Source organism: Neoarius graeffei, chromosome 24 (genome assembly GCF_027579695.1).
Source record: "Neoarius graeffei isolate fNeoGra1 chromosome 24, fNeoGra1.pri, whole genome shotgun sequence".
Taxonomy (NCBI): Eukaryota; Metazoa; Chordata; class Actinopteri; order Siluriformes; family Ariidae; genus Neoarius; species Neoarius graeffei.
Genome location: NC_083592.1, coordinates 43,655,490 through 43,671,813, shown reverse-complemented (window position 1 = coordinate 43,671,813; position 16,324 = coordinate 43,655,490). Strand labels below are relative to the sequence as shown.

Here is a 16,324-nt window from a genome sequence, read left to right as displayed (position 1 = left end):
GGTTCAAATTATTTGTTTTTGTAATGCTCTTACACATGTGCATGCTCGCTCTCGCTCTCTCTTACACACATATACACACGCATGCATGCACGCACGCACGCACACACACCGTTCTTTCAGTAGTTCACCACCATACCCATAATCAGGCGTACTGTTTGGGGATGTAAGCAGAAGCTTTGTTGGTGTGTTGCCTCCTCATCATTGTTAGTCAGGCCATCAGCCCAGCACTTTTGTTTTCCTCTAAGCTTGACAAACTCCTGCATGCCGTGCAGATTTAGATGAGCGATGACTGACTGTGATGCACTGACACCTTTGTATTGCTTCATCCTTACAGGAATTAAAGGTGTGTGTGTGTTGCTTTCTGCTTTCGTAATTCTTACTTTTGCTGTGTTCACACTTATACCGGTACGATAGTGGTATAACTGTATCGATACAAAGTATACCGGTACAGTTTAGTGCATCTGTCCACACAGTGTTCGAACTATGCCGATATTTTCGGGGGGTCCCTTTTTTTCCCTTGGGGGTGTGTGTGCTTGCGCTTGTCTCAGAGCGCGGATCTCCAAACACATGAGAAGCCTATCTTACGCACATATCACGCGGACTCCACACCTCCACACACGCATCACGTCTGAAGTCATAACTCATCAGGGGAAATCGTGTCCGCATTGAATTTGGCATGTTCAAAAAACAGCCAGGGGTTGCGGGACTTCCACTCTGTCCACTGCTGGCTGCTCCAGATGCTCGGGTGAGAGAGGCCCGTGGATGTGGACTCACCGGCAGATAGCTCCACGCTGCCTGCTTGCTCATCCTGCTGAATGCTGACAGCGGGCCCGGCATTCCCAGCAGGTGCAGCGATGGTGGTTGTGGACGGTTGTCCATTGTCATCTGCTGAAGAACCGTCTTGCTGCTCCTCGGAATTTTTACTTCATCTCATTCATCTCATTATCTCTAGCCGCTTTATCCTTCCACAGGGTCGCAGGCAAGCTGGAGCCTATCCCAGCTGACTACGGGCGAAAGGCACCCTGGACAAGTCGCCAGGTCATCACAGGGCTGACACATAGACACAGACAACCATTCACACTCACATTCACACCTACGGTCAATTTAGAGTCACCAGTTAACCTAACCTGCATGTCTTTGGACTGTGGGGGAAACCGGAGCACCCGGAGGAAACCCACGCGGACACGGGGAGAACATGCAAACTCCGCACAGAAAGGCCCTCGCCGGCCACGGGGCTCGAACCCAGGACCTTCTTGCTGTGAGGCGACAGCGCTAACCACTACACCACCGTGCGACCTGGAATTTTTACTTTTCTTAACAAATCCAAAACTTGAAAGAGTACCTTGTTTTCTTTTCGACATGGCTAACGCTGAAGACTAGCACTCGCATGATCTGAAGATGCACCGAATGATAAACACTTTCTCAACCTACTGCCACACCCACTACAAACATTGTAGCAAAACAACCGTGGGAAAGAGGGGCAACTACAGAAACATGGATAGAAGTCGTGGGAAAATTCTGGGGACACAAACTAGTAGAAAGGAAGTGTGTTGGCACTGTTGGCACACTTCCTTTCTACTAGTTTGTGTCCCCAACCTGGCAGCAGCAGTCGTCGTCATATCGGTTTATTTTATCTTTGATGTAAACACAACACTTTGGATATGCAAATGCTTCCCATTACACATGATTGCTATGTCCATAAACATCATTTTGCCAATATTTTAGAGACCCCCCAACATTTCCCAAATCATGTTTTCAAGGGATCTCATGTCTGTTTCAGGGGATCTCGGATCCCCCGAGTACCCCCGTAGTTCAAACGGTGTGTCCACACTAGCGAGAAATGTTTGCGGTTTTCTTTCACGGTAGTTGAAATGCGCGTGCGCGAAATGTTTCCGTGGTTACCGAGTAACTTCCTTCCGAAAATATACCGGATGAAACAACGTGTGTGTGCTTTTTGTTGTCAGTGTACAGTCTGTATTTCTGGTGGTCATTTATTCAGTCGCATCGTATAAAACGCACGAGGCAGTTCTCCCCCCTCACTTTCTCCCTCTTCTCTTCCCCTCCCTTTCTCCCTCTTTCCTTCTCTTCTCCTCCCTTCCTCTCCCTTTTCCCCTCTTCCTCCTTTCTTCCTCCCTCTTTCCCCCTCTCCCTTTCTCCCCCCTTTCTTTGCTCAATGTAGCTCCACGGTCGTTTTGAGCCATTTTGACGTTTTATTTACAGCTGGAAAGCACGGGCGTATTGCCGGAAGACGTAGGAATGGTTCATTGTGCTTGCGCATTATATTTGTATCGATACAGAACCGCTTCATCTGTCCACACTACAGCGAAGCGCTACAGTACCGATACTGTACCGGTACGAAACCCATACATTTGTGGGTTTCGTACCGATACAGTTATACCGCTACAGTACCGGTATAGTTGCTAGTGTGGACAGGTGTTGCGGTACGAAAGTAGTTTCGTATCGGTACAAAATCCCTAGTGTGGACAGGGTATTTGTTTGTTGTGTTGTTTCCAGCTTCATTGTCATATTTTTGCTTGACAGGTTATTTGTTTATTATATTAGCAGAACTTTGTGCCAAGGTCATCTTTTATATGACATCATGTTACATGATAAGCCCAAACCTTGCAAAACAAGTCACAAATGATTGACTACAGCTTTTCATAAGCAGGTCAGAATTGAAGTTAATATATAGCGACAGTAGTCTTTGGCACTGGGATAATCACTCATGCAGCAGTATGTGGTCACACGCTGATCGTTTCAATTCATGATTTCATTCATCACGAAGCTTGAAAGACTGAAAATGCCAAGCTGCATCTAGGAGTAAGTTCATATATCATGACAAGATGTTAGCTTCCTAGATATAGCATCTGACACATGGTAGAACGTTGTAAGGCTTCGTTATTACTGCTGGCCTTCCTGCGATTAAACGCTGATGGATTACTGATCACATTTGTCTCGGTTATGACTTGAGAACTTCCTGTATAAATCAGATTTAAAGCTCCACATATTTGAATGTGTGTCATGTGGTATTAGGGATGCACTGACCCTTAAAGGAGAACTGAAGTCATTTTTAAACTTGCTTTATTTCTTAATTAACGTGTTATTCAATTACGTTTTCGGTTTTAGTAACCTTATATCGTGACTCGTATTGGCAACTAATTGCAATTAAATATTATACTTATCGGCCTATTCGGTGTTTAGCCATGTTGAATTTAGTTCGTTTGGTCCACGGCAGGCGTCGCTTATCCGCGCGATCTTCACGAGACTTGTGCGAGACTTCGAAACGTCAAGCGTCAGCCAGGTGTCAGCGCCGCCATTTTGAAAACTGTTTTCCAAATGAAATATTGCACAAAAACGAGTTTAAGTGACGATTACTGCTGACTTTTTTCAAACTTTCCTGATTGCTATCAAAACAAACAAAACTTCCGGCTTGATTACATCAGCATTCGAAAGAGGGCGTGCGCGTCTTTTGACAACGTTGGCAGATGTCGGTCACTTTGATTTCCGCTGTACGTTTTACTTCCGTCCTACGATGTCTCGCACAGGTCTCAACGAATCTTGTTTACGGCCATTGCTTTGACATATGGACTGATATATTACATAGCGTATTTCAAACACTCATAACTTGCTATAGCAGTGACAAAACAGCTATCAAAAATGCATTCCTATTAGGGATGCTAACCGATGACCGTTTGACCGGTGGTTGACCGAATCAACGTCAACCGGTTAATTTTTTTTTGGTTGTCGGTTAAAAAAAAAAAAATCAATCGTTTTGAAGCTGCCGATTTTGGAGCGGAGAACCTGGAATTCTATGTTGTAAACGCTTGGGGCATGCCATGCGGTGTAAGGACGACAGCTGACAAATCAGAAACACCCATTCAGTCATGTCCCGCCCTCCCGCCCCAGTAGAAGACAGCTGCCACTCAGTGAAAGAAAAGTGTAGACAGGCTTTTAGCTTACAAATTACTATTCTGTTTTTTTTTTTTTTTTAATTATTATTAGAAGGCACATGGAGTTTAGTCCTGCCTTGGCCAGTGCATTCTGAAAGTATGTTTCGGTCTGTAGCCAACAATGCATGTTATTGCAGATCATATCTCTCCACACAAACTAAAGGCGCAGATGCCGACTTTTTCACGGCTGAATCGTGCAGATCCGATTTTTTTTTAGGGGGGGCGTTGGAGTGTCTGAATAATTTCATCAGAGTAAATTCTGTATTAAAATTACTAAATAAGCAAATGCCGTTACAGTCCATGAAACATAGGAAGTATGAGAAGAAAACAGTAAATCAGAAAGCTGCGCATATTTGCGCAGCTTCGCGCAAACGTGCGCAGCTTTCTGATTTACTGTTTTCTTCTCATACTTCCTATGTTTCATGGACTGTAACGGCATTTGCTTATTTAGTAATTTTAATACAGAATTTACTCTGATGAAATTATTCAGACACTCCAACGCCCCCCCTAAAAAAAAATCGGATCTGCACGATTCAGCCGTGAAAAAGGCGGCATCCGCCAAAAGGCGCGCCGTTTGCATCCCTGTTTAAACTCATAGGTTAACCGACTTTAACCGGCTAATGAGGCTCGGTGGTCGGTCAAGATTTTTTTTAGTTTTCGCCATCCCTAGTTCCTATATTTAATAAAATGAGATAAATAGAATTTTGATAATGAAAAATTTGCCTTCGGTTCTCCTTTAATGTGGCACCAATATGGGATCTGACTGCTTGCTGATGGATGGCACGAACCCTGACTGACATCCTCGTTTTAGGGCCCGTTTACACGAGGACGCTGTCGGGTAAAAACGACTAAATATTTTATCGGAAGTGCCTTTCGTCTACACGGGGACGGCGTTTCCGAGGCTGAAAAACTTAAAAAATTGAAAACGCCTTCCAGAGTGGATAAGTTAAAAACAGCCCCCGTTGCATATCCGTCTAAACTACCCAATACGCGAAACTCTGCTCGGATCTGCTCACGTCGGGTACGCGTTTACGTCTCATATACTGTACATGCCAGCCTGGGAAGTAAGAAAGTAAGTAAAAACGTAAGAGCATGTCTGATTACATCGATCCAACGGACCTTCAAGCTGCTCTGGCAGCTTTAATAAATGTCCAGGAGTCCTTCGAACATCTATACCGAATCTGCACATATACCGTTAATGAACAGAGGCGGGTATAGCATGCTCTTACTTTTTTACTTACTTTCTTACTTACCATAGCCAGAGTAGTCAAAGTTTTCGCGGCGCAGATGTGCAGATCAGACAAGACGGAAGACGTTGCGCATGCGTGCAGACATAGCGGAGGTCTTTCACAGCACCACTTAGCCGCCTGGCATGCACATCCAATTGAATTCCACACATTTATGCGTCACCGTATAGACACAGATTTCCTCCTTGAAAACGGTCGTGTAGACGCGGAAAAAAGTGAGAACGAAAACAGACTTTTGCGTTTTTGTTTCAGACCGTCCCCGTGTAAAGTGGGCCTAAGTGACTGTTTTCTGCAAGCTTCTATTGGCAAAGTGCCATCTGTGTGAGGGTGAAGTGCTTTTTAGCACTTAAATGAGCACTAAATTATTTCATTTTAAAATTCCTTTGACTTGCGTGTTCTTGCTGCAGAAATCTCTCTCCAGTAGGGTTTTAGCTCGACAGTACTTTTAAACCCTGAGCTATTTGTACTTTAGGATTTTTATCCCCCGCTGGCCGAAAGGCCCGAAGGGGGATTATGTCGTGGCGATTTCCGTCTGTCCGTCCCAGGAAGGGTGCTCACCTTGTGAAATCAACTCCTCTCACAATTTTTGGAGGAATTTTACGAAACTTGGTAGGATTCTTTGTTATATGTCGGTAATACGCATATTGTAATTTCGTTAAATTGGGTCACATTTTACCAGAGTTACAGCCCTTGATTAACAAAATTATAATTTGACAATTTCATGAGCATGTGTTTTCCTTCTGAAATCAACTCCTCTCACAATTTGTGGAGGAATTTCACCAAACTTGGCAAAAGGCTTTGTTATATGACAGTTATACGCAGATTGAAATTTCGTTTAATTTGGGCAAATTTTACCGGAGTTATGGCCTTGATTTTTAACAAACTTGTACTTTGGCAATTTCATCAAGGTGTGCTTGCTTTCTGAAATCAACTTCTCTCACAATTTTTATTATCCCCCGCTGGCCGAAAGGACCGAAGGGGGATTATGTCATGGCGATGTCCGTCTGTCTGTCCGTCCCAGGAAGGGTGCTCACCTTCTGAAATCAACTCCTCTCACAATTTCTGGAGGAATTTCACAAAACTTGGCAAAAGGCTTTGTTATATGACAGTTATACGCATTTTGAAATTTCATTTAATTTGGGCAAATTTTACCAGTTATACCCTTGATTATTAACAAACTTGTACTTGGGCAATTTCATCAAGGTGTGCTTGCTTTCTGAAATCAACTAACGTCACAATTTTTATTATCCCCCGCTGGCCGAAAGGACCGAAGGGGGATTATGTCATGGCGATGTCCATCCATCTGTCCGTCCCAGGAAGGGTGCTCACCTTCTGAAATCAACTCCTCTCACAATTTCTGGAGGAATTTCACGAAACTTGACAGGATTCTTTGTTATATCTCGGTAATACGCATATTGCAATTTCGTTCAATTCATTCGAATTTTCCAGAGTTATGGCACAGTTGCGATCGGGGGATATTGTGCTCTTGTCTAAATGGAAACTCTAAAGTGCTTCTGTAAGTCACTCTGGATAAGGACATCAGACATCCTATACATGTAAAAGTAAAGACAATTTTTTGATGATGTATATGATCTGCATCAGATTTTTTGTAAGACCACTTCCAGATCATCAGTGGCAAAACTCTAAGCCAATAAAAATCTTTCTGATTTTGAATCCCAGTTTGAAACAAACGAGTCCATTGCTTCTAGTGAGTATGAATGATGGTACTGTACATCCTTATGTGACATACATTTGGTGGAAGTAAATTATGTGTAATGACAAATTTTCCAACTAGTATGTCCTTCCTTTCTTGCATTCTATTCACTGTGCTTTTCTTTTTATTTTCTCCCTGCTTTCTGTCCAGCTATCTGGCAGACCAGTGCTGGAATGGAGGCTACATCTACCTGATCATGTTGCGGAGGATCAAGCGCAAGGCCCCTCTCCCTCCATGTAATGGCAGCAGCGGCTGCGCAGAAATTCCCATCGAGCACTGCGGTGGCATGCGTTCAGAGCCTGCAGTCGGCAGTCCCACACAGAACGGCAAGCGAACCCGCAAGTTCGGCGTCATCTCTCGCTCCTCGTTTACCCGAGACAGCAAGGAAAGCAGTGACAATCGAGATCACAAGCTTGAGAATGGCTACTCTTCGATGGAGACGGAGGCCACGCCCAGAGAGGCCAGCACGCCAACCGAAAAGTGTCCAGTCACTGGTCAGTCTGTGGGGATAACCAATAATATCAGCACTGCCGCTTTGCCCAGTCGCTCTAACTCACGTCTGTCAGAGAGCTTCAAGTCTCAGACAGGAAGGAATGAACCATCCAGCCAGGTAACACAATCACAGATACGTTTAACACAGAGCAAATATATGTACAGTGTAATAATATATATTAAAGTATTAAACATATTCAGACTAACTGATCCAGGCTGGCAAATGTTCTGTTCACTGTTTATCAAAGGATGTTTTAATAACGTAGGCTGTCTTGATTTTATAGCACTGCGGTTGCAGAATACAGTATATCTTAAATTATTCTATCCACATTCACTGGATATGAGCAATCGTGCACTCTGATTGGCTACTGTACTACTAGGATATCAGCTCATACACCATGAGTAGAGAAAAACAAAATGGCGGCATTGTTATCAAGTATTTAAAGGAGAACTGAAGGCAATTTTTTTTTTATTATCAAAATTCTATCTGATTTTCTTAAATATCAGAACGCATTTTTGATAGCTGTTTTGTCGCTGCTATAGCAAGTTATGAGTGTTTGAAATATGCTCTGTAATATATCAGTCCAAAGGCCATGTCAAAGCAATGGCCGTGAACGAGATTGGTTGAGACCTGTGCGAGACATCGTAGGACGGAAGTAAAACGTACAGCGGAAATCAAAGTGACCGACATCTGCCAATGTTGTCAAAAGACGCGCGTGCCCTCTTTTGAATGCTGATGTAATCAAGCAGGAAGTTTTGTTTGTTTTGATAGCAATCAGGAAAGTTTGAAAAAAGTAGGCAGTAATCGTCATTTAAACTCATTTTTGTGCAATATTTCGTTTGGAAAACAGTTTTCAAAATGGCGGCGCTGACACCTGGCTGACGCTTGACGTTTCGAAGTCTCGCTCAAGTCTCGTGAAGATCGCGCGGATAAGCGACGCCTGCCGTGGACCAAACGAACTAAATTCAACATGGCTAAAAACCGAATAGGCCGATAAGTATAATATTTAATTGCGATTAGTTGCCAATACGAGTCACAATATAAGGTTACTAAAACCGAAAACGTAATTGAATAACACATTAATTAAGAAATAAAGCAAGTTTAAAAATGACTTCAGTTCCCCTTTAAAAGAAACATTCATCCATTACTGCTTATCCTGCGCAGGGTCGCAGGCAAGCTGGAGCCTATCCCAGCTGACTACGGGCGAAAGGCGGGGTACACCCTGGACAAGTCGCCAGGTCATCACAGGGCTGACACATAGACACAGACAACCATTCACACTCACATTCACACCTACGCTCAATTTAGAGCCACCAGTTAACCTAACCTGCATGTCTTTGGACTGTGGGGGAAATCTGAGCACCCGGAGGAAACCCACGCAGACACGGGGAGAACATGCAAACTCCACACAGAAAGGCCCTCGCCGGCCATGGGGCTCAAACCTGGACCTTCTTGCTGTGAGGCGACAGCGCTAACCACTACACCACCGTGCCGCCCCCTGTGCATGCTTATAATAATAATAATAATAATAATAATAATTTATTATTATTATTATTACATAGTAATTTCAGCTTTCTCTGTGAATATAAGGCTTGCAGCGCAATGCCGAAAAAAGAAAAGATACAGAAAAGGAAAGAGAAGGAGCGCCAGGAAGTACGTTAATTTTAATTCTACATTTCCATATTTTGGAAAGGACCAGGAAAAAAAAAATCATGCACTTGCTGCCCTTTTTCTGACTTTGAGCCCCTGCCCCTCTATAATCCTGTGCACGTCCCTGCTACATGGCAGCAGGTAGCTAATTAATCTGTGTATCTGCCTGTTGCCATTCAAACAATAGATTTAGTAATGCTACAGGTGTGATAGCGAGGGATACATATTTGAAAAGAAAAAGTACACAATCCAAACTGGGTCCTGGAGAAAATTCTGACCCAGATGAAGGCCCTAGTATGAGTAGAGGTCAGAAGAAAGCAAAAAAGGTGATTTTCCACAACCTATCTATGCGAGCTGTGCTTTTCAAGCGTGACTGCTATAAAAACTAAAAAAGGAGAGTGACTCAGAGCTGTTGAGGAAGATCTTCGTGTGTGTCTTTCTTCAATTCCTGCAAGTATATCAGCTTTGTGTTCAACTAAACAGGCCCAGGTTTCACACTGAGTAAGTAAATTGTGAGCGCTGCCACCACTGCCACCTCAAACGAGATACCCGACTCCTGTAAGTCTCTTGAGACCGCATCGCTCCATCGCATGCGTTGCCTGCCTGGACGCCGCCGTCCTGATGGTAACCAATGAAGCAGGCGGCGCGGTAAGCGTGTTGGAGGCATGCGTACGACGTGGCCGAGCCATGATAGCCATTTCTGTTGCAGGGTATTAATTAGGGGAGCCTAACCAGTTCTTTCAAAGATCTCTGTGTTTGAGATGCGGTCTCTCCAGGACACACCAAGAATTCTGTGAAGGCATCTAGTATGAAAAGCCGCCAAGCGCGTCTCTTCTTGTAGGGTGGTATTCCAAGTAGAGGTCTGCGCGGGACAGAATTTTCAGTCCCGCGCCCGCCCGCTCCCGCATTGTGCAGTCCCGCTCCCGCAAAGAATTATGATTTTCAGTCCCGCTCCCGCCTGCACCTGCCATATTTTGTCCCGCTCCCGCCCGCAAATCCCGCATGATGCAGACGTTTGCGTTATTTCTCACGAAAGTTCCTGTCACTGGCTTGGGGAATTAAACATGCTGAGCTTAGCTGAGCTCTCCACTCACCGATTCTTCATTTATTGTAAGTTTATTGTTTAGACTCTGACATTCTGCTGACACATTCCAAGTTGAGCGCTGCATGCGCTCATGATTGACAGCTCTCGCTTTGATTGACAGCTCTCGCTTTGATTGACAGCTCTCGCTTTGCGCACTCGCACTCCCACTTCCGAGTCTGTGGCGTTATGATTCCAACCGCGATTTCATTCTCCTCTCATATGAAGTGCTGCGCAACTACAACCAGCTCCTCACTGTCTATTTCTAGCTTTAAATTGAACAATCTGTGCGATACACAGTCTTTTTAATACTAGTTAATACTTTTTAATACTTAGGACTAATACTCTTGACTTTTTAATGGTAAATGTCCCTCTTTTTAAAGCAGCACTTACTTCTGAAGCACTGTGAGCTTCACTAGAGGAGCTCTGCTCTTCTGCCATGATCGGAGATCTCAAACACGGAAGAGCGGAAAGGAATCGGAAACGTACGCGAGATTAGACCACATCCGCAAATTTAGGCATCTTAAAATGTTTTTATTAATGCCAAATAAAATATCCAGCACAAATTATATATGATAGACATAAATTAATAATTTATAAATGTTATTTTAAACACGTTTTTAGTTAGCGGGACTGCAGCTTATCACCTCTCCCGCCCGCATTGTGCACTCTCCCTCCCGCCCGCGCCCGCAATGAGCTTTCAAAATTTGTCCCGCGCTGCACTGCTTTGCGTCGGGTCCCGCGGGAGTGCAGGGCTCTAATCCAAGCTTCAGCGCCATATAGTAAGGTTGAGGTCACTACAGCTTGATATATTGCCATTTTTGTTCGCAGCCGGATGGATTTATGATGCATAATAGGTAGAAGTTTATTGAACAATGCGGTTGTTAAGTTCAGGAGTGAGATCACCGTTATGCGTTCTTGTACTTCCCAGGTAAATTAACTTCTCTACGTTCTCCAATGTGTCCTGGTTGTTCATGGTAATGGTAAGCTTGACCAGTTCCCACTGACCTGCGGCTCTCCCTTATCACACAGTCGCTACCACCTTGGGAGGGTGAAGACTAAAACCCCTTTTACATATGAGATACGTTATTGTGTGAGGTAAAAATAACACGGAATACATAACAAATTTTCATTCCCACTCAGTCTTCATTAACGGGAAAACAACAGATCTTGTGTATTCCCACCTGACTGTATGTAACCGAATACGACGGAGTGTGAACCTCCGCGAGACGTGTGAATGCGTGAACCGTGCGAGACCGGATATGACGAATAATTGATGTGGCAGCAAGTCCATTGTAGTGAAAAGCTCAAGCTGCGACATTAGATAGTTAGCAACATGGCATGTGTCAAGCTGTATCACATCTCTGTTGAGAGAGTTTTCTTCCTGTTTCTGGATATTTGTTTTGTTCAAGCAAAAGCTGTTTATAACATTTTTGCTTATCTGCCAATTTTTTTTTTTTTGCTTGTTGTTTTGAGTTTTCCTCCGGTTGCTTTACGCTGAGGCAGTACGAGTTGTTAAATTACATTACAGGCATTTAGGAAATGCTCTTATCCAGAGAGACATATAACTAGCGTGCGCACACACATGCCCAGCATCTGGGGAGCAGTTGGGGGTTAGGTGCCTTGCTTAAGGGCACTTCAGCCATGGATTTTCCTGCCGGTCCAGGGAATCAAACTAGCGACCCTTTGGGCCCCAAGTCTGCTTTGCTAACCTTTAGGCCATGGATGCCCCACATGATGTTCAGTGATGTTCCGTTGCAACATCATGGCATCATTTTCATCATCGCCAGCAACATCACAACTGGTCAAAACACGTAAATCATCTTCTTCTTTTGGCTGCTCCCGATTAGGGGTCGCCACAGCAGATCTTTCGTCTCCATTGCTTCCTGTCTTCCGCATCCTTCTCTACCACACCTGCCACTTTCATGTCCTCTCTCACCACATCCATGTATCTCCTCTTTGGCCTTCCTCGTTTTCGTGCGCCTGGCAGCTCCATCCTCAACATTCTCCTTCCCACATGCTCTGCATCTCTTCTCAGGATGCACCCAGACCATCTCAGTCTCATCTCTCTTAGCTTAATTCCCAAGCTCTCCACATGTGCTGTCCCTCTGATGTGCTCGTTCCGTATCCTGTCCAACCTCCCATCGCAAACCTTAACATCCTCAACTCCGCCACCTCCGACTTTGCCTCCTGTCTCTTCGTTAAGGGTACGGTCTCCAATCCATACATCACAACTGGTCTCAGTACTGTCTTATACATCTTACCTTTCACTTTTGCTGGGACTTTCTGATCACAAATGACTCCCGGAATCCTTCTCCAACTGCTCCACCCTGCCTGCACTCACGATTCCTGCCTGTTCCCATGATTTTTAGCATGAAAGGGAATTGGGTATAACACACACACACACACACACACAGGCACGCACTGTTTTGCGATATCTCAGTGATAAGGCGAATTCTTTTTTTTTCACCACTTTTTTTTCAGCCAATTTTTCAACTTTATCATAAAAAAATGTGCATGTGTGAGTGGGTAGGTGTGTTTTTATATCTTGATGGGAACCACGGATAGGAATATCTGACAGTTTTGACCTTGAGTACATTTGTCTGGTCCCCATGAGGTCTCCTTTTTTTCCTTTTCTAAACTGCTGTTTTTAACCCTTTGATGCAAAACATGGGTCAAAAGTATATCTGTGAAGATACTCAGTCATCCAGGTACATAGTAATCTGTGGTTGGTAGAAGAGAGCAACTGGACTTGCTTGAAAAGTCTTGAAGACGTTTCGCCTAAACGAAACGTCTCGCCTAGGCGAAACGTCTTCAAGACTTTTCAAGCAAGTCCAGTTGCTCTCTTCTACCAACCACAGACTACTATGTACCTGGATGACTGAGAATCTTCACAGATATGTTTCTACGCACTTTGGGATGAGTTCCCTTCGACTGGTGCGGGAGTATGAGAGGACTTCCAGAAAACTGGCAGACATCTTAGCCAGAGAGGATCGTTCATTTTTGTCAACCTGGAACGACCATCACTGAACAGAGGTGGGGTCTATGACATCTTTTATCAGCCACCTACAATTCAGCCATCAGCATTCTGATTCGGATTCTATGATGATCCATGAGAGGATAAATACTTGATACTCCCTATTAGACAGACAGAACTGAGGATGCCTTTCAGGCGAGAGGCGAAACGTCTTCAAGACTTTTCAAGCAAGTCCAGTTGCTCTCTTCTACCAACCACAGATGGGTCAAAAGTGACCCGGCTGAGTTTTTATCTTCTATATCTTTGCAATAAATTCATTCCATCATTCAGTATTCAAGGTATTCCTCAATTAACTTGTTTTTGATCATCATACATCCTTATTTTATTTTTTCCTTTCTTACTTTTTGAATAAAACCCCTTTTTGTATCACTACCCTTCTAATGCGCAACATGGGTCAAAAACGACCTGCATTCATTTTCCAGGTTATTTCATGTACGGCTGAGTGTTTCTATGATATACTTTTGAAATAAATTCATTTTGTCATTTACTTTTCCAAATATGCAGTAAATATCTTGTTTTTGTTTAGCACAAATCATCATTTTTATTTTTCCTTTCTTAAGTTATGAACAAGCACAGCTTTTGTAATTCCACATCAAGTTTACACACATGGGTCAGAACCGACCCGCATGCATTTACTCCAGCGTTTGGTGGGAACTGTGAATTGTGCTTGTGTCAGACATTTCACAGCTCAGCACAGCGCCCTTTGCCCATCTCATACATGCAAGTAATGTTTTTCAATTGCTCTAACATTACCTTAGAAAAAAATGGATTATGTTTAGGTTCCCTTGAGAGTCAATAGATTACTTGTCAGAAAGTTACAAGTAATTACTATTAGCTACCGAGCTGTTGACATATTCTACTTTAGTTCGCTAATTTTATTGTAGTTGGCTTCGCTAACTACATAGTTAATAAATAAATAAATAACTGGCCCCATTCACTGCTAAAGTAATTACTTGAAACAAATTATTATTATAGTATTAAGACATTTAATTTTAAATCACACTTGGAGGGTGGCACGGTGGTGTAGTGGTTAGCGCTGTCGCCTCACAGCAAGAAGGTCCGGGTTCGAGCCCCGGGGCCGGCGAGGGCCTTTCTGTGCGGAGTTTGCATGTTCTCCCCGTGTCCGCGTGGGTTTCCTCCGGGTGCTCCGGTTTCCCCCACAGTCCAGAAACATGCAGGTTAGGTTAACTGATGACTCTAAATTGACCGTAGCTGTGAATGTGAGTGTGAATGGTTGTCTGTGTCTATGTGTCAGCCCTGTGATGACCTGGCGACTTGTCCAGGGTGTACCCCGCCTTTCGCCCGTAGTCAGCTGGGATAGGCTCCAGCTTGCCTGCGACCGTGTAGAACAGGATAAAGCGGCTAGAGATAATGAGATGAGATGAGATCACACTTGGATGACCCATGTGTAGTGATATAAAAAGTATTTTTGTTCATAAAGTCGGAAAGAAAAAATTAAATTAATGACTTGTGGTAATTAAAAACAAGATATTTAAAGAATCCTTGGAATATTCAATCATAAAATAAATTGATTTCAAAAGACAGAGCAAAGAAAAACTCAGTCAGCATGAAATAACCTGGAAAATGAATGCGGGTCATTTTTGACCCATGTTGTGCATTAGAAGGGGTGTGCATATGTTTTGCATCAAAGGGTTAATTAAAAAAGGAAAAGAACCAAACAGTTTCTTTTAGTTACTGAGGTTAAGGTTTGGTGTGGTCATTAATTGTGTGTGTGTGTGTGTGTGTGTGTGTGTGTGTGTGTGTGTGTGTGTGTGTGTGTGTAGGAACATACTATACGTGTTCTAGCAGAATTGCTTCAGAGCAAGAAAATTATTTGACAGTTCAATAAAAGAAATATCTGAATCAACCTACCTTTTGTCTTTCCTGGCTACATAAAGTTAATTTACGATAGTGTAAGTGTGTAGAAGAGTAAAGGAGAGCGCCGAGTGTGTGTTTAACAGAATTGCTAGCCAGGTTGAGGAAAGTGCTGGCCCTATGAGCAGCATGCAACAAACACTGCTACTCATACACAAGTTTTCACTCATTGTAACTAAGACCAGGTGTAAAATGCATGTCTAGCCTGTTTCTGTGGGACCAGTTTTAAACATTAGCCAGTACATCTCAGTAGTGCATTCAAGGTTAGTATATTTCTGTACGTGTTCATATTTGCAGGCTTTTGACAGGCTAAGTGCGTCTGAGCTCAGTGCAGCACTACCCCTTACTTTCCAAATATTAATAGCATTGCGGATTGGTGCAGGAATTCACACCTCCCTGTTTAGTTGCACTGAAGTGAAACTTTGCTTGAGGAAAACAGACGTAATGTTGTCTTGAAACTCAGTCTTAGGTACAACCTAGCAGTTGGTTGCGTAGCCTACGCCAGTAAAAATACGCTGTGTGTGTGTGTTGTTATATTGGTTTATCTCTGTCCGTCCGTCTGGCCATATCTCCGTCCGTCCGTCCGTCCGAAACACCCTTTCTCTCAGTAACCACAAATCATAGCTACTTGGTACCAAACTTCAGCTTGGGGTTCTATACCGTGTATACCGTTTTCAAGTCTGTCGCACATCGACTTCCTGTTTACCGACTGAATGTATTTACGAAACATACAATATAGCATGGATTTACAAAATTTACATAACATTTTTCTCAGCAGCTACAAATCACAGCTGCTTGATATTTGGTACCGAGCTTCAGCTTGGGGTTCTATACCGTGTATACTGTTTTCAAGTCTGTCGAACATCGACTTCCTGTTTATCGGTTTAATGTGTTTATGAAACATATAGCATGGAATATACAAAATTTACATAACATTTTTCTCAGCAGCTACAAATCACAGCTGCTTGATATTTGGTACCGAGCTTCAGCTTGGGGTTCTATACCATGTATACCGTTTTCAAGTCTGTCGAACATCGACTTCCTGTTTACCGGTTTAATGTGTTTATGAAACATATAGCATGGAATATACAAAATTTACATAACATTTTTCTCAGCAGCTACAAATCACAGCTGCTTGATACTTGGTACCGAGCTTCAGCTTGGGGTTCTATACCGTGTATACCGTTTTCAAGTCTGTCGAACATCGACTTCCTGTTTATCGGTTTAATGTGTTTATGAAACATATAGCATGGAATATACAAAATTTACATAACATT

The 16,324-nt window shown here is 43.3% G+C and overlaps 1 protein-coding gene across 2 annotated transcripts in view; it reads left to right on the top strand.

Moving 5' to 3' along the window:
- pdzd2 (PDZ domain containing 2) overlaps nt 1-16,324 on the top strand; it is a 268,490-nt gene that overhangs the window by 152,504 nt on the left and 99,662 nt on the right. For both annotated transcript variants that reach the window (XM_060907275.1, XM_060907276.1), the window contains one exon: nt 7,062-7,521. In XM_060907275.1, the coding sequence (XP_060763258.1) occupies nt 7,062-7,521 (460 nt within the window). The remainder of the gene's footprint in view (nt 1-7,061; nt 7,522-16,324) is intronic.